Source organism: Pteronotus mesoamericanus, unplaced genomic scaffold (assembly GCF_021234165.1).
Source record: "Pteronotus mesoamericanus isolate MK-2021 breed Mesoamerican mustached bat unplaced genomic scaffold, CSHL_Meso_final contig_20, whole genome shotgun sequence".
Lineage (NCBI taxonomy): Eukaryota > Metazoa > Chordata > Mammalia > Chiroptera > Mormoopidae > Pteronotus > Pteronotus mesoamericanus.
This window is the reverse complement of record NW_026555085.1, coordinates 74515734-74535785: the sequence shown is the minus strand read 5'-3', so window position 1 is coordinate 74535785 and position 20052 is coordinate 74515734. Positions and strand designations below refer to the sequence as shown.

At 37.3% G+C, this 20052-nt stretch overlaps 1 protein-coding gene across 1 annotated transcript in view; it reads right to left on the bottom strand.

The window, feature by feature from the left end:
* Positions 1-3477, bottom strand: part of NKAIN2 (sodium/potassium transporting ATPase interacting 2) — an 878428-nt gene extending 874951 nt beyond the window's left edge. The window contains exons 1-2 of the mRNA XM_054569911.1: positions 3450-3477; positions 3185-3376 (exon numbers count right to left, since the gene is read on the bottom strand). Coding sequence (XP_054425886.1) covers positions 3185-3238 — 54 coding nt within the window. The 5' untranslated portion in view covers positions 3239-3376; positions 3450-3477. The remainder of the gene's footprint in view (positions 1-3184; positions 3377-3449) is intronic.
* Positions 3478-20052: the final 16575 nt, after the last annotated feature.

Here is a 20052-nt window from a genome sequence, read left to right as displayed (position 1 = left end):
GTCACTATCTGAAATCTTCAGTTTCTTGCATTAAGAAGAGCAATGATAAAAAGAAAATTACCTTCTCGAGATTATGAGCTTAAACTCCTGATTCTGCACATGCAGTGAATCGGTTCCCAAAGATCACACCCCTTTTGGTAGGACTCACCCTAAAAGCTTAAGTTGAAGTGACCGTGTAGCTCAGATATCTTAATTTATGATATACAGAAACACTTCTTCATGAAATAGAAGTTTTGTGTTAAATTTCTATGGTATGAAATCCTAATTTCTTGTCTTATAAACTGATTTTCTGTTTTTTAAAAGAATGTATGTCTCTCCACACTTGTAATCTCCCAGACATTAAATTAAAAGCATGTTTAATATATTTAAAAGCAAATATATAGAACTTTGACAGGTAACTTTCTCTGGAGGATTAGTCTGTCTTTCACTTGCTGAAGGATCAAAACAGTCTGCTGTGATAATAAAGTGAAGAATGAGGCTCCCATTTCTACAATACCAAAAGCTACCTCATCTTCTGTTAAGATTTAGTTGCAGGTTTCTGTTGACATAAATATGCCTTTAAGTCTAATGAAGATATACTCTACAGAACTGGAGGTAAATATTTTCAGAAACTCAATAAAGTTACTTAAAAAAATTTAATGAAGTTTCTATCTTAGACAATCACTGTCTTCAATTAATTTTAATAAACTAAGATGTCTCTGTACAGCTACAAGAAGACTACACCCAAATGTTCCAAGAACCCACACTACACACTTCAGAAGAAAACAAGACTAGGTGAACTTTTGTGTCAATCATTGGTACATGAGTCATAACTTATTCTGGAAACCTGGCTACTTAATAAAGCCATCCTTAGTCATAATAGCTCAGAGATACAAAAAAGTTTTTAAAGATCTATCAAAAGCAAAGGAAAATATATACACCCACCTAATTTTTTTTATTCAGTGTTTTGGAACTATTTCAAAATAATTGTTTTTATTTAAAATAAAATACTATATTTCTAAGAAGCAACGATTACCAGAAATCTCCGATGTCCTTTAAATGTGATCGTTTCACTCTATCAAACCAATGTGGTATTCTTCAGCCTCTGTTTTTTGTTTTGTATCTGCATGAACATGGCTGCTAATTATATTATCCTGGTGGCACATAAGTCTGAATGGGAAAAATTTCATGATCCTTATAGAGAGTAAAATATTCCTTGGGATTCAAATGTATATACTTGCTTAGATTGAGCACTCCTGAATGGCAGTGAATTCGATTTTGTTAGAGAACTTAGCTTTCATTCAGAATTTCTGTTTCATTAATGACGTCGCACCTCTCCAACACACCATTGCATGCATGCATGCTCATGACCACACACACACACACACACACACACACACACACACACACACCCCACACCCACACACACAGATAAAGCTTTAGACTTATCCTGCTACTTTTAAATTTAGCTTCCCTATTTGTATGTTTATGTTTTTTTAAAGCAATTTAAGTTCTTGAGGAGTTTGTATTCACACAAAACATCATATAGATCTAATACCTACATTTGTCATAATAAAGTCCTACTATGTTAAGTGATGAAAGTTAAATCATGTTTTTAATATTGAAAATTCAAAAGAGCATAAGAATGATTTTACCCACCCACTCATTCTCAGTTGTATGCTCTTACACAATGATTAAGCAAATGTATTCTTTTCTGAATCATATGTGAATATAAAAATGTTTTGAAAATGTTTATGCAATTTGGCATACTTCACCTAATGAAGTTTAACAAAGTAAGCTATCTTATTCTCCTTATTAGTTTTAACAGTAAGAGTTAAAATCCTTTATTGCAAAATTTAAATTAATATGTGGTGGGAAAAAAGAAAGTGGTTTATACACCATCAGGAAAATACTACATTCTTAAAATTATATTTATATGTCTGTCTTTTTCTTAAGCCAAGTAATTCACTGTCAAAATACATACATTATCAGATAACTTTCCAGGGAAAGAAAATCATCCTGAGATAATATACAAGAAAGAGAACTACTTCAGCTGAACACTAAATAAAACAACAACAGCAACCACCACTCATGACACTGATAAACAAAGAACACTTAAGGAATCCTATCAGTTTCAGCAGCAAATCCTTGCTCTTTTGAACACTTTACTGATTAGGCTCTCAGAAATTTGCTCCAGTCTTGTAGTCCTTTCAGCCTTTATGAAACAGTTGTTGGAAACTTAAGTAGCTATTCAGATTAATATATACTTTCCAGGAAAAGCTATTTGATGATTGGGGTGAGCAAGTACCTTCTACCTCAAATTGACCACTTAACAGTGGTATATTTTTCAGCTCTAAAGTATTTTCAGCCCCTCTTTCTACTGCCCTTAGGGAATTTAAATTCAGAGATATGGCGTTGTTCCATTATTGGCTCCTTGCCTCTTTACAACTGAACAGCATTCCTCAAAAAGTACATGTAATTCTCTATCCTATAGGATCAGCCAACAGTATCTATTTTGAGAGTAATTACATACATAACGTAAGACAGAATATTTTTTCCTTAGAATTGTTTGTAATAATTACGATCTGAAGGGTACTGTTTCAGTCTATGGCAATGGTGTTGCTGAGTTCATCTAAGGATTTCTCTTCAATCTACATACTTTTAAAACTCAATGTGGCTTCCAGATGAGACCACTGTAAAGATATTATCTGCCCTACATAGTGGTTTGTTACAGCATTATACTTATAAGACAATATATTCCATGAAAAATAACACATGTCAATGAAGAAACAAAGATACTGCAAAAATTAGTATATGGGAGAAAAGTAAAAAAACTCCATATTTCTCTTTTAACACCTGTATAGTTAATTATATGTGACGATCACGTTGTTACATTAATAGGAATGAAAAGCATAAAGGAACAAGAGCTAAATCTTGCTTTGCTTAAACAAATTAAAGACAAGTTTAACCCGCACCTACTAAACTGTCTTCAGAGGGACAGAAATAGGTGGGGGCAGAAAGGCTCATCTCTCCTGTACCCCACTGTGCCTCTCCCTAAATTCATTTTAAATATAGGCAATATATCTGTCACCTTTTCTCTTTTACTTTTTCTTCCATTCTAATCAATGGCAGACCCTTTACTGAATCCCCCTGCCCACTATCTCAAAGACACATTAGAGAATAAGAGGACCCAAGTGTCACTTACCAGTTGCATGCCACAGATAAAGATAAGCGTGCACCTGCCATTGCAATAACCCATGGTTTCCGAGACCCCTGCCACAGCCAGACTGTCCCACGTCGGCCACCGTCGAGCCCCCACTTTATCCAATCAGATCGCCGGGAAGGACAGGAAAACCTGCCGAGGGCTCGGGGGCTCCGGGCTGCTGCTGCCAGCGTCCTGGGAAGTGACAGGCATTAGGACCTGCTGGCGCCGCGGCGGCGGCAGCTCCAGCCGCGCCCGCCACACATACCTTCACTTGCTCGCTGCACACGCCGCGCCGCGGGCAACGCCGCCCGTAGAGACGCGCCCGGGGCCCGCAGGGGCAGCAGCGGTAGCCTCGCAGCGCCGCCGCGCCCACGGGCATCTGGCCGCGAAGTTTCGCCCCCGCAGCTCCTCGCGCCGGTTTGCCCCACACCGCCCAACGTGCGCTAGCCACAAGCTTTCCGTCCGCCGGCTCTGGGGGCGGCTGCTCGCCTCCCTGCGCCGCTCGCCGCTCCTGTGCGCGAGGATCTGCGGGGCCAGGCGGGCGGGGGCGCGGCACGGGCCGGGAGGGGGCGTCCGGGATCCGCGGTCCCCGGCGGCGGCGGCGGCGGCGGCGGTTGCTGAACGCAGTGATGCGGGAGCCGCGCCGCGTCCTGCAGCCGCGCGTCTTGCAGCGGCGCTGCCCCTCCCCTCGCCCAGATGTGTTAATCCTCCTACAACAAATCCTTCAACCTGCTCCCCGCCGCCCCCTCCCAAGACGTCAACTTCTTCCAGCCCGGCCCGGCCTGCCGCCAAGGAGGCTGTTGGCTGCACTGTCTGGGCGAGAAGGAGAGGCGCAGAAGCGGCGGCTGCGTCGGTGGTAGCGCTGGGGTCCGAGGGGCGAAGAGTTCGGGCAGCATGTCCGTGGTTTGCTGGGCTTGTGAAGGTCCTGCGCCCACCATCGAGCCTGGAGCACTATATGCAAGCGAGCTGTGTTTGTGTGTGTGCGTGTGCGGGAGAGAAGGGTCGAAGAGGAGGGTTACCGAAGGGGAATGGGGTGATGAAATAGGGGTGCAGCCGAACATCCCGACCGTCCGGAAAAACCCGCACGGGGGAAGAATCAGAGCCCAAGAAGAGAAGGGGCGCCGTGGCGGCCGACGCACTGCAGCCGCCCAGCACCCGCCTCCCGAGGAACTGCAAGGGCCGGAGCGTAGAGACTTACGGAGCAGACACTGCTCTGGAAAAGGGAGCAGATTGCTGCGGTAGTTGGTAGGGAAAGGGAACCGGCGGGAGTGGGGACGCAATGAGTTGTCATTGCTGCTTCACACTGTTGTTTTTACTCAAGAAAGGAAAGGAACAGAAACAATTTTAACACTCAAGTACTTCGGCCTTATGGACCGTCCTGGCTGGGTGAGGATTTCTGGAGGTCGATGCTGCAAACCTGCTTGATGAGCGCTAGCCAGAAGCTGTGCAGCGGTTCCGGTAACCTGCAGAGACGCGCTTCGGAGCCCGCTGCTGCCACCTGCGGGCCGAAATCTGCAGAGCGTAGCAGTTTATCCCTGGCGGCGGCCTCTGGGGCCTGAGTGTTCAGGATCGGATAGTCTAGTTTCCTTCATAGCCCTGGGCAGCCAGCTCCATTCCTAACTGTCCCAGGAATTGAAGGCGTAAGATCTACTAGAGTCGAGCCATTGAAATGTGCGAGACTGATAAAAAAAGAGAATTGTTTAGCTAACTCCCACACCCCTTCAAGAGGTTAAAACAGATGAAACCACATCTAGCAAAGAGCTTTCCTTAGCAAATGAGATTTGACCCGACTGAGAAAATGTCACTTGTGTAAGATAACATAATAAATAAGGACCCCAAGTGATTGCTTCCTGAGTAAATATTATTGTGCATTGGAACAACCAAACATAAAGAAATTGAATAAGGCTTAAAGATCCCAATGTCCAGAAACCCGGTACTGAATTTTCAAAAATATTATGTCAAGCGCAGAGAGTCGAAAAGGAATTTGATTTGTTAAATTTATGGAATGCAGGTATTTTATTACTATAATGAGAATGCCTGCTTTCAATCATCCCATTTGTAAACAGGCTTTTCTCCGAAAAATCTCTTGAGTGTTTAATGCAAGTACAAAAGCCCCATACATGCTCTTGTCCACTGTGGGCCTGGCAGGTAGTAGTTGCTCCACAACCCTTGGTGAAACTGAAGGCAGAGGTATCTAGTGGCAGATGTTTCTGTTAGCTACTGTTCTGTCGTCACCCATGTTAGCTGTCCAGTAGCTGCTGGGGATGCAGGTAGTTTGTATTGCCAAATAAAAAGGAAGCTCTTGGTTGATGCTGAATGTTGAAGCTGCGGCTGTATTGTGAAAAGCAGTCTATTATCACCTTTGTAAAGTCATAATTGCAACAATGCATTCATGTGGATCCATCAATAATCCTAGTTTCCCTGCTCCCAGCAAGAGCCTGAATGGTCTCTAGGCTACGTAGGTTAAGGGGAAGCATAATGTTACCTATAGCTGGCTCAGTGCCCTGCCCCTAGTCCCTGGATTCTTGCCTTTCAGGATACGCCCATCTTTTTTCTCCAGTCACTTGGGATTGTCTATGAGCTTTTTCTAACCACAGGAGCTGCTTGATTCCAAACTCCAGTTATAGCCCTGAGGACAACTCTCACACCATAATAGATGGGAGTTGGTGGATAAATACCCCAGCTTCTCAACCCAGAGATAGGAACCCCTGAGACATACTCTACTATAACCCACTAACTTCCCCAATAGAGTTGAGCCCATCAAATCCACAGTTGCCTTTAGTGGTAACCTGCTTTTTCGTGCGCTCTTGACTGGTTTCCTTTCTTTCCTGCCTCACTCCCCTTCTCTGCCAGTGCTTTCTGGGATCACCTCCAAAATAAACCACTCAAATATTTGTGGCAGGGCTGCCTCTTGATAAGCCAACATAAATCTGCAGTGGCTTTAATTCCTGATCCGGCATCATTGGCATAGTAGTCTCAGAAGAGTGAATATCTGATTTATATAAAGGTGCCCTAGTTAGGAATTAAGTGCCATTCCTTAAGGTGGCTATGCCCTACTTGTTCCATGCCCTATTAAGCCTGGAGGCTTAGTGGAAAAGATAAAGAGAATATTAACTGTCCCATAGAAGTGTATGAAGGAGAGAGAGATCTCAAGTTGGAATGTTGATTGCACTTTCATTTAGAAGTCATACTCTTCAGTTATATAAGACTTCAGTTTACTAGATGGTTGACATAGCTATTGTTAAATTTTTTGTTTTGTTTCTGTGGGAAGACTTGTTACATAAAATACACCTCATTCCGGCTGACCTTAGCAACCTGCTTTAAAGTACTTTTCAAGTTTATTTCACATCTAACATATATATATGTTAGAACAACTCATGGAATGCAATAGGTACACAGCCACAAAGTCACTTGTTATCTGCTGAGCATTCATTTCAGCAAGAACAAAAACTCAAGCCTGGCTTTGTAACAACATTGATCATTTCACTCTGAGTTTTACTTCATTCGTTATACTTTAAAAACATTAAGGCAGCAATTATCTTTACAGCTATAAAACCAGAAAAGTCCAATCATTGAATATTGTATACAAACTTGGAATTTTTTATTTGGAAAATAATAGTATTTTCAAATACATTTTTAAAAGAAAATAATCAATCATAATCTTTCCACCCTGGAATAATCTTTTTTTGCACAAACCATTTTTTTTACAAAAATGGAATTATATCCTACAGAATAGGTTTTAGTCTGCTGGGGTTTTTTTTCACTTAACAACAAATCAGTAATATATGTCCAATTCAGAGCTCACGGTCTCTGCAGCCAATTTAACTTTATGTTCCAAGTTCTGCTTTTTTTGCAACCATGTAACCCTACACAAATAATTTAGTTCTCTGTGCCTTGGTTTCCTTATCTATAAAGGGATACTGGGAATAATAGTGTGCATATATTAGGGTTGTTGGGAGGATTAAGAAATATATGTAAATATATGCACAATATATGTAAAGCTTTTAGAACAGTGCCTAGCACATTGTTAACATTTTAAGATTCTTAATTATCATTATTCTGCATATAATATAGATTTAATGACTATATAACATTCCAGTGTAAGAATGTATCACAATTATTTAATTATATTCTTTTCTTAGACATACAGGTTTTGTGGTGAGTGGAATAAGGGCCCCTCAATTATGGTGCAGCCATAATCGAGGCACCCTATGTATATGGTATCTCACATGGCAAAAGGGACTTTGTATATGTGATTAAGAATCTTGAAATGTGGAGAGTAGCTTGGGTTATCCAGGTAGGCCCAATCGAATCACTTGAGCCCTAAAAAAGAGAACCTTTCCCAGCGGTGGGGTGTTGGGGAGAAGATAGCGGACGAAGTGGAAGGTCGGGAGATGCAAGGTGAGAAGAGATTCAACCTGTCATTTCTGGTTTTGTAAATGGAGGAAGGAGGCCCTGAGTCAAAGAATACAGAAGCTTGCAAGGGTAAGGAAACAGAGTCTCCTGTTCCTATAGCCTTCATAAATAGTGCATTCATGCCCACAGCTTGATTTTAACCCACCAAGACCCATGTCAGGCTTCTGAACCATAGAACTGTGATATAATGGATGTGTCATTTAAAGTCACTGAATTTCTGGCAATTTGTTATAGCAACAGCAAACCAGTATCGTTTGTTTCCAATGTTTCAATATTATAAGTGTTATAATATTTAAATTTGGAGGTCTGTTTTTGCCTATGTTTTGCTACTTTCCTATGATTAAACTTCTAGAAGTGCACTTGTAAGTCAAAGAATGAGCAAAATTACAATGCTTTTGATAAATAATAGCAATTTTTCTCCAAGGGGTTGTTTCAGTTTGTACTTAGAAGGAGCAATGGTTGCCATTTTCCGTATGTCAAGATCAGGAATGGGTATTATCAATTTTTTAAAAGACTTTTCCACCTTGCATTTTAAGTTGTATTTCTTTTATACAATAATTATTTATTAAATACCATGTAACTGTGCTAAGATGGACTGAGGCCTCTATATCATGTTGCCTCTCACCTTTCTGTGATGATTTCTTTTAAAAACTCAATTCTATTTCTAATAATATCATCCCATGACAGATATTATCCATAGATCCTCAGCAATGTAAGTCCATTTATCTGTTTGACCAAAATGCTGGCCTTCAGAGGAAACTTTGAAGATACAGAGATAAGCCAAGAAGACAAGACTATGCCATTATATTGACAAGAGCTGTAGTTATAATCAATGCTTAACCAATCATGATTTTAATTAAATACCTTTTGGGCTATATCCTCCTAAATTAAATTATTTTAATTTGTAATTTATGTAAAATTTATAGAATATCAAGTGACGTGCCATGAATATGCTGGGATCTCAGTACTTACTTGCTGCATACATCAACTTGAATATTTGTAACATTTCAATCATATTTTATTTTATATAAGATATTGTAAGGTATATTGACACAATTATTTTATAAATGTAAGACTCAGTTATAAATATTATTTTAGTAAATTATTTCATATAGTACATGTAATTTTCAGGTTAAAAACAGCCATCAGAGATTAGAAAAACCCATTACTTTCATCCTTTTTATTTTTCTCTGAATTGTACTATTCTTTTTTAAAACACATGAAGAAATCATGTAAGAATAAGCCTAGTGTTCTAGGTGCTATTGTTGTGCAACAACCCATTCCAAACATTATGTCTTTAAACAATGATTTTATTATGCTCACAGATTCTATGGGTCAGGAATTCAACGATGGCACAGCAGGGTATGTCTTTGCTCCACACTGTCTGGGGCTTCAGCTGGGAAGACTCCAAGGGTGGAGGTGGCTTTGTGGCTGGGTGCAGGGATTACCTAAAGATACATTTCCTCACAAGTCTGGCACATGGGCTGGAAGAACGTGAAGATGCGATCAAGTGATCAGCTCATCTTTGCAGCTTGCCGTCCTCACATCATGGCTGGCTCCGCCACGGACGGTTCTTAGGACAAATTTCCAGCAACCCAAGCAGAAACTGCACTGTCTTTTATCAGCCAGCCTCAAAAGTCACTCAGCTCCGCTTCTACCGTGTTCTATTAGTTACAGGGTAATCAAAAGCCCACCCTGCTTGAAAGGAGGAAAACCTAGATGTCCATCTGTCAATGGAGGAATGCCAAAGAAGTCGAGGACCATTTCCAGATCTCTGTTCTAGAAAATTTACCATTTCCTGGAAATTAAATAAAAAAATTAAATTTAGACATCAATGCTATTGTCTCACAATAAAAAAAGTTACCTTCATACTTACATCTGAGGGGAACCAGCTGAATGAATGTAAAAGGAAGTGTTGCTCTGAACCACAATATGAATTGATAAATAATAATTTGACTTTAGGTTTCATATACTGTGGACAAGGCAAATACAGAATATATATTCTCTCCATTCAATGACTTCATATTCTCAGGAGCAAGTTAAAGTTGGAATTCATTTTCTACAATTATAAGATGAGAAATAGAGTATTTAAACCATACAATAGAATGCGACTAAACAAATGATTAGTCTTTAGTGAGGCAAATGTAATATGTACTCTACATTTTTTCAATGTAATTAAGATTTATTACACAGTTTCAAAGTATCTTTCCAGATAATGTAGTTACTGTAAAATTTCTTTATTTCCTGTGTTTTCCCCAGTTTATCCTTCTACAACCCTAATAAATACCAATTTAATAGAATATTAGAAAATGACAAAGAGAAATGTTCGGAAAGTAGATGTAGTGCACTTACTTACAATAGGATTAATTTAAAATCCTTAGAACAGTGTTATGTTTTAAGCTTATGGAGCTGAGAAAAATAAATCTCTAAACAAAGTTGTTTCTTTTTTATAGTTAAGACAGTCAGTAATATAAATAAAGTATTCTAATCAAATGTTTGTTCTCCCATTTAGAAGGAGAAGGAATGAATTCTTTAGTGGGATACTGAATTTAAATTGTCCTTTTTTAATCTGGAGGTAAGTGAAGGAGAAAAGCATTTCAAGTTTACCTTCTTTTGCTGTGAGCTGGAGTGTGAAACTGTGACCTCCTTGTAGGTTCAGATTCCCATTGCCCATCCTGCAACATCCAGTGGACAGTAATTCTGAGTTACTTCCAGGAAGCTTTCCCAAGTACTTTGTGGTAAATATGGTAAAAAAAGTACTTCGATACCTCCTGAAAATGGTCTTGGGGATAGGACATAGCCAGTGATCCCACACTTCCTGTAGAATTTTTGTCTTCATTTATGTTTTTTTGGCAAAACCACATAAGCACTAACTGAATCACAAAAAAATTCTCATTAGTCATGATGCTGTTCAGCCGAATAACCAACTCCCTGGCCACCACAACATTGTCATTGTGAATCTCCAGCCAAACCTGCCAGCCTGACTCAAGAACCCTCTTAGGGTAACAGAAATTTCCTGGATACTGCACTCATCACTTAGGGGTCACGGGGATACTGAAAAGCTCTACCCAGGCCTTCACTCTGTCCAACCACATTACCTTGCCAGTTTTACTCTGATGGGGCTGCCCCGTGCTGGGGTTGCAGTAGGAAAGGTAGCAACAATTTTCTTTTAGATTTTGCACTCATTTATACCCACCATGCAACAATTGCAACCTCAACCAGAGCAGGTGGGGAAGAGATGAGGAAACACCTTCCCCTTTGTCAGTTCCCCGCACTTCAGATACTAATGGTGAACTCCTAGCATCAAGTCATTTGGTTGATACCCAATCTCCTATTTCCTCTTCCTTCTTTTGTTCCTTCCTTCCATTCTTCCTCCCTTCCTTTCTTCCTCCCTTTTCAGCTTTATTGAGATATAATTGAATATAACATTGTGTAAGTTTCAACTGTACACCACGTTGACTTGATACACTTACATATTGTTAAATGATTACTGCTACAGAATTAGCTAACACCTTTATTGCCACATAATTACCATTTCCTTTTTGTGGTGAAAACACTTAAAATGTACTTTATTAGCAACCTTTTAAGTATGTAATACAGTATTGTTAACTATAATCACCATGCTATACATTAGGTCCCCAAAACTTATTTTTCATGTAATTGAAAATTTTCCTCTTTGACCTACATCTCCCCATTTACCCCACCCCTCAGCCTTTGGTAACCACCATTCTACTCTGTTTTTATGAGTTTGACTTTTTTTTTTAGTTCTACATGTAAGCAATATCATACAGTATTTGTCTTTCTCTGTCTGACTTTTATCACCTAGAGTAATATTCTTAAAGTCCATGCATGTTATCACAAATGGCAGGATTTCCTTCCTTTTCATGGCTGAATAATATCCCATTATAGATATATACCACATATTCCTCATCCACTGACAGACATGTAGGTTGTTTTCACATCTTGGCTTTTGTGAATGATGTGGTAATGAACATGGGAGTAAAGGTATCTCTTCAAGATCCTGATTTCATTTTTAAAATATATTTCCAGGAGTAAAATTGCTGGGTCATATGGTAGTTTTATTTTTAAATTTTTGAGAAACCTCTATGATGTTTTCTATAGTAGCTATATCAATTTACATTCCTACCATAGTGTACAAAGTTTTCCTTTTCTCCACATCCTCACCAACATGTAGCTCTTATTTTCTTGATGATAACCATACAAACAGGTGTGAAGTAATGTCTCACTTTGGTTTTGATTTGCATTTTAATGATGATTAATGCAGTTGGCACTTTTTCACGTACTTACTACCATCTGTATGTCTTCTTTAACAAAAATGTTTTTTAGTTCCTCTGGCCTTTTCTGTTTTTGTTTGTTTGCTTTGCTTTTGAGTTGTGTGAGTTCTTTATATAGTTTGTATATTAACCCCATATCAGATATGTATTTGCAAATATTTTCTCCCATTCAGGGGTTTGCCTTTTTATTTTGTTGATGTTTCTTGTGCTGTGCAGAAGCTTTTTGGTTTGATTTTTTTTCTGTTGTTGCCTTTATTTGTGTCATCCAAAAAAATCATTGCCAAGACTACATCAAGGAGCATTTCCCTTATGTTTTCTTCTAGGAATTTTATGGTTTCAGGTGTTATGTTAAAGTCTTTAATGAGGGATCCAATCTCATTCTTCTGCATATGGTTTTCTTGTTCTTCAACATCATTTATTGAAAAGATTATCTTACCCCCATTGAGTATTCTTGGCTCTCTTGTCAAATATTAATTGACCATATGTGTGCGGGTTTATTTCTGGGCTCTTGATTCTGTTCCATTGGACAATGTCTCTATTTTCATTCCAGTTCTATACTGCTTTGATGGCAATAGCTTTGTAGTGTAATTTGTAATCAAGAAGTATGACACCTTTGGCTTTGTTCTTTCTCAGGATTGCTTTGACTATTTACAGTCTTTGTGGCTGCTTGCAAATTTTAGTATAGTTTTTTCTATGTTTGTTAAAGATGCCATTAGAATTTTGACAGGGATTATATTGAACCTGTAGATGGCTTTGAGTAGTGTGGACATTTTAACAAAATTAATTCTTACAATTCATGAACATAACAGATCTTTAAATTTAATTATGCCATCAATTTCTCTCATCAAAGTGTTACAGTTTTTAATGTTCTTCCTTTTTTCTCCCACTATTTATTGAATGCTTATCAAATTTCAAGCATTGTACTAATTACTTCATATATATTCTCATGTTTGAATCTGAAAGGCATATGATTTTCCTCATTCTACAGGCCAGGAAACTGAAGCTTAAAAAGAAAAGCAATTGAAAGAAGATTAAGACGTTAGAAGAGTCAGAGTAGGACTCAAAGCACAGTTCCCTGATTCTAGCACAGAGCTTCTAGGAAACAATGCAAATGTCAAGCTAGGCTAATATATGGAACATAGGCTTTCAGTCAGCCAGTACTGCCTTCAGTTTGTCCTTCTGCTGTAGACGTCTCACTTAACTTCCCTAACCTTGGGTAATTTTCTTATAATATGGGGACAATAACATAGTAATCATATCACATAATTGCCTGAAAAATTATATTAAATAATGTAAAAATTTCCAAGACCTGGGGGTAGTAATTATTTGTATATTGCTTTTGGGCAGTACAAAATGAATTATAAAAAAACACATTTTCCTTTAAAATCTGTGAATTTCCATTTTCTCTCTTACCCTCTTATACCCTCGAATTCTAATTTCAAACCAATTGCTCACATAATATTACCACACCTGATAGTAGATTCAGTTCACTTGACCGTCATGTGCAACCTTATGTCTAAGGTGTCTGAGGCCAGAAAATCATTTTTTAAAATTATGAAACCTATAGTAACTTCTCCACCTAAGAACCCCTAAGGGGACACTTACCTCCCTACTTGCAAGCATGCTAACTATACCACACCATAATAAACAAATAAATATATCCTCGTATCCTACAAAGAGTATTCACTGAATTACTCACAGTATGTGGAGAAGGTCAGATTTAAACAAACATCTACCACACACAGTGGACTGAAGACACACTAGTGATGTTTTTCTGAACCCACATAAGCGCCCAGGATCGCTTCTGGTGGAACTTGCATTGCCAACAGGTGCTGGTGTTGTCCATGGTTCTGCGTCTCCACAGAAGCCACTGCATCATTTATTCTTCTGCTGCTTCAGTGCCCAGATCCAGATCCAGAAAAAAATGAACAGCCTATATTGGAGAGACCACCATCACACCACTTACTATATGTACTGCAACACCTGGGAATTTTTCGTGAGATAGTTGGTAATTTACATTTAAGTAATCACATTAACCCACTTGATTTTAAACAGTGAGGTCATCCCAGAGACTAGAACACCAAGCACTGGATTCATTATGCTCTTCAAAGAGACATTATTCTCTAAAAATCCTTTCATGATCTAGCGACAATATCCTTATTCAAACAGAGTTGTCAGTACCTTTGGGGAGTTCAGCAGAAATTCCAGGGTCTTCAAGTTAGTATTCAGCTGACAGGGTTGGCAGGTAACCCTGCTATTTCATGCTTTCCTCACATTAGATATTGGATTAAGATGAGCAAACAATGGGTATCATGTATGCCTGGAGTAAAATGATTAACTTTCCTGCAATAATTTGAGGAGCGAACTTGCCTCTTATAAAAAAAACACTGGGAAATGTCCCTGATCTAGCTAATAGGGATCACAAAAGTAATTTATGTAATGACAAAAGATTTATTCAGTAAAAACCATATGACAGAGAAATAAAGCCAAGGAGATACTGAGGAAGAACTATAAAACAGAGAAAATTGCCAGAAAGAACAGGGTCAACATGATGGTACTGATCCTTCCCTAGGATGGCATTGAAGTAATGTGTTATAGCCTCTCCTCAGCAAATTTGCCAGTTACTCCTGAAACTTACTTTGTCCTGATTTCTTCATTAATCAACCATTACGATGCTTTGCATAAGCCGTAATCTCCATTTATAGATGCTAAACATTTTTGAAAATGAAAACAACATAAAATTCCAAAAATATTTTCAAAATATTTGGTTTTAAACTTGAAAAATAGTACTATTAACATAAGTTTGCACTAAGCTCGAAACACTTCTACTTGTTCAATACACTGAGTGATGCTTAGAGGAGAGAAAAATGAAGCCAAGACCTTCTTGTAGTAATGACCATGTTAATGTCTGCTATCACACTGGGTAAATAATGTAGAGCTTCCAAATTTAGTCTAATAAGCAATCATTTTTTTCAATAAAAAATTGATATTTTCTCCATTTCAGCTTCCACAGAAGTGCCTATAGAATTAAAATGTTGACTTGAAATACATTTCAAATATTAGTCTTGTTATGATAATTCCTAAGGATTATAGCTTCAAAACTTACTCTCAAAAATCTCTGATTTTCCCTAATGTTATGGTCATTTCATCTTGGTCTAGAATAGTAAATACTATGGTCTACAGCTTTTACTCTCATTTTTAGTGACAAATTTTTTAAAAAGTTAAGAATGAGGAAAGACTATATATTAGCATTAATCTAATAAAAATACATACATTTGTAAAAGTACAGCATTAATCATAGACTAGGGGGTGCTTCTTCACCACTCTTTATGTCCATCGGTGAGAGCTCCGTGGTTATGCCACTGCTGCCTAGCTCTGCCCTTTTGTTCTCTTCTCTGAACAAAAGGGCAGAGCTAGGGGAGAGGGAGGGACATGGCCTAAATGGTAAATTCAAAAGGAGAACTACACCTAGGGAGCCTTGCCATCCCTCACTCTAGGGAGCCAAACTGCCCACATGCACTATTCCCTACATTTACAAGCAATCTTTTTTGGGGGGAAGCTCTGATTATTCAGTCATATTTGTCTAATTTGGTATTAGGAATCTCACCTTCCTGCGGACATATTCTCCAATATCAACTTTATCAGTAATAAAGGTGTTATGTTAGCTTTAAGTTGCCTTATTGATTGTATCATTTCTCAGTTGACAGTATTTATTAAGCCTGCATCAACACCAAGTAACATAGATTCAGTTGTTGTTCTTTTAGGATTGTGATTTAGTTGGTAAAATTATAGGGGAAGGCTTGTGTTTTATTCTCCCCACTCTTGACAGTATGTGTATGAAGAAAACCAGCAAGGCTTAAGAAACAGAATAGAGAGCAAAGACTATATACTCAGCAACTGTGTTTTGAGCATCCACTATGTGCCAGAAATACTCTGGATACTGGAATTATGACAATGAAAAAGACAAAGTTTCCACTGGGGGAAAATAATAAACTAAATATATATATGTACACAACATACATATACAGGCTAATAGCTGGTAGAGATAAGAAAATACACAATAAAAATGCTTACCAAAGGGTGGGATAATCTTTCTTTCAATACGATGGTTAGGGAAGCCTTCTCTAAGGAAGTAAAAGTTGACCTGAGACCTAAAAATGTGAAGGTGGTAGGCATGGGAGGATAACAGGGCTAGTCAGAGAAAAATAAAAACGTTAATGGTCCTGAGAAGAAAAACACTTGTCAAATCCAAAGGTCAGAAAGACAACCAGAGTGACTGGAATGTAACAGACAGGAAACTAGAGGCAGGAGACAAGGAGCCTGGAGAGGTAAGCAGGTCCTGGATCATGAAAGAAAAACTCGTAGGCTATGATTAAAAACAAAAGATTTGATTCAAAATGAAATAAGAATGTATTGGAGTGTTTACAGTTAGGGATAAATGTGATCTGAATTGAGTTTTTAAGTTTTTACTTTGGCTGTTTTCCGTTTCCATTGCAAGGATTGAGGAGAGAGCAAGTAAGACTCAGTTGCTGAGGGTAGATAATAAGCAAGGCTTTCTAATCTAGTGTCCAGGTTTGTTTGTTTTTTTTAAATCAGGTTGACCATGTATCTCAGTGTGTGCCAAACAAACCTAATTTATGCCTGTTATCCCTAGATGATTATTAACGTCTCCCCTTTAATTTTCAAAAGTACCAAACTTTTGACAATTTATATGTTCACACAATACTGAATGGTCTTTGACCCAAAGGTTATGAATAACTGATGGAGTACAAAAATCCACAAGTCCCTCCCTCATCCTCTTTTAAATCAAGACCCCTGAAGTGTGATAGCACATTTGTCACACAGAGTCCCTCCGCTCACCCTTCTTATTCATCTATTGAAGTCCAACCCACCCCTCAAAGTTCAATTTTAAATTAATTCATTTACTTTTCTCTCAGCTTTTCCTCATTCGTGGTTTATGTAACCAGTATGATACTTACAACAGATTACTTTTTGTGAAGCATAAAAGTATTTTTATCTCTCATATAAATGTAAGCTCTACCTATCTTCATCTCTCTCAGTAATTTTTTTTATTATAGGCATTCAATAACTGTAGGATCGATGTTGACAAAACTGAAGTACTTATGCAGGGATCATAGGAGAGACATTCGTTATTGTTTTTTAACATCATTGATTGGAGTGTGTATAAAATCTACAACACTTTTTTGAGCATTTGTAGTAGAAAGGAGCATATGTAAAAGAAAATCTTTTTCAATAATATCAAGATGTACACAACTGGTATCACATTAGTTAAACTGGCAAAAGATTATGGAGACATTATGCCAGAAATTCCAGAAACTAAATTGTAATTTAGAAAGATAATTACATAAAAAGTGTCATCTGCCAGAGTGCTTCAGTTGGAGAATACAATACTGGATTTTAATTAATTTGGGTTTTTTGAGAACTAAAATTACTTAAATAGCACTTGTTAAAGAGTTGTCTCATACAAACTCAAGCCTACTACAGTGATCCAACAAAGTATTAGTTGTACCACTGTAATGCAATGAGATTACAACATTGTTATAAATTGGGTTCTAAATCACTCATAAAGAAGAGTACACTACTTTTGTATAATACTTTTAAAGTAGTTCTTATTTGCACTGTCATTGGAAAACAACTGAGCAAGGCTCATTAAGGAACAAAAGGAGTATTTGAAAAAAAATATTTGTTGAAAAAAAACCATATAAATAATAAAAAAAAAAACAAACAAATACTTGAACATTCAAGCTTTTCAAAACAAAAATTATTCTTAGTTAAATGAATGGGATGGGGGTGAGATCCAAAGAATTGTAAAATGTTCCTGCTTGTCTACCAGGTTCACTACATTCTGTTTTAATGATAAACTTTTGAAATCATAACATATATTAATGGCTATGATTATTGTCATGAAAATTAGAGATGATAGAATAACACTTATATGGGTCATGGCCTACTATACTGAAGTTATATGTACATGTATTAGTCAGCCTTCACTAAGTGTTTATGTGACAACAAATGATCTCAAACCCTCAGGGGCTTACAACAATAAAGGTTATTTCATACTCAGTTATGTCTCAACTGCAGATCAGCTACAGCCTTCCTTCACAAGTCTGCTACCTGAGACGCAGGCTGAAGGACCAGACCCCATCTGGATAGACTGTGTTACTATTATAATTCCAATAGTATTTCAATTGAAATAAAGCTCACTAATGTTAAATACTCTTTGTGTGCTTGTAGGGGGAAAAAAAAGATCAATAACAAAACCACACAATGGCTTTTAGAGCTTTTGCTAGGATGTGGCAACATCATTTCCAAAGCAAGTCATGTGGCCAAACCAATGTCAATAGAGCATGAAAGTATAACCCCTTACAGAGAGGGCAACAAAAAATTGGGAATAATAGAATTTACCACAGCACGTACAATACATCTCACAGCAGCCACAGCATATGAATTTTGATTATGCACTAAAATAGAAATCAGGCAACTCTGATCTAGAAATCACTGAGAAAAAATAGCTCTATTGGAACAGCATCTGCTTATTTCTTCTACGTGCAATGAACAGACATGGATATATATTAAAACACCCTGGCAAACACATACCCACACAGACACATACAGACACATGCACGCACGCGCACTCACATGCACAAAAACACACTCACACACTGGTGTTAATCATCAACAGTCTTTGAAGATATTTGCTGCCTCCCAATGGCTTTAATTTGATTCAGTTAGGTTAGCAATAATTTCTGAGACTACTGAAAAAAAATTCAATGAAGGACAGCAGTTATCTGTATTCCAGGTTCTATATTCTGTGTCTAATTGATAACACTGGTTTGAAAGGTGAAAAAATATTCCTCTTTGTAAGAGAGTATATTTATTACCAAAAAGGAGAAGAATAAGTTATTTTCCAAATAATAAAATACTATATGTTATTGTTCACTCTACATCCAGGAATATTATAGGTATTAAAAAAGACACAAAATAGTAGTCAATGATGGTGCTCCTGAAATTTTTAACACTAAGAAGTGTCAATCAATATTCCAAGTATAATATTTACATAAAACAGGCAAGTGCTCTGATATGTGACATCAACATGTGCTGTGTCAGATGAAAATTTAAACTTAAAACTTATAAATAGAAACAGGCTTAAATTGAACTTTATGGAACAGCAGCAAGAGATAAGAAACTCAATGTTTCATAATTTACAGTAACAGGAAGTGGAAAAGTTAGTGACTGAAATAAGTCTTTGAATTAACCAGCCATAATGAAACTATTAGGTAAAAACTTTAACAAAATCTGAAGTTAGTATATTTTTCTCATTAGTCATTTCTGGTCCTATAAAAGAGACAATGAAGACTACATAATCCTATTTTAATAAGGGCTTGCCAAATATAGCTCTTCAAAATTAATTAGCCTACTAATCTTAAGAAAAGAATGAATAGGTAGGTAGACTCTAACATTGAAAATACCCTGAAGTAGCACCAGACCCATTTTATTTTATTTAACATGTCTATTAGTTTTATCTTACATGATACTAATATTAAAAGGTTGAATGATACTCTTATCAATAAATAATTTTCCTTTTTTTCTTTATCTAATCTTCATGAAGATTTTTATCATTCATGTCTCCAAAGAATCAAGTTGGTGAATTTTATTTTTAAAAGTATCCTACAAATAAATAATCAGATTCCAAATATTTAATGGAAATATTGATAAGAATGTGAGCATCTTAATTAGGCTATCACAATATTTATACTTTTTCTCATTAATGTTTAAGTGGAAGTATATGAAATAAAGGACCCTATTACATGGTGGAACTTTAGAAGGCAGTTGAGAAAACAGTTGGGAAAGGATGTTAGAAAATTTGGACAACAATGTGAAAAAGTGACCAACTATGGAAAGAAATTCAATTACCAGTCCCTATGACTTTCAATATTTTATGTGATAAGATAGCATATTTTATGTGGTTTACCAATAATATTCAAAAATATATTGGCAAAGAGAAGAGCGTTAGAAACTTCTTCCATGTATTCAATAATTTCAGTTTCTATGGTTCTTCTTGTAGCCATGTATGTGAACAAAGATAATCCCAATATAAATAACTCATATACATACTGGTACACACATGATACATTC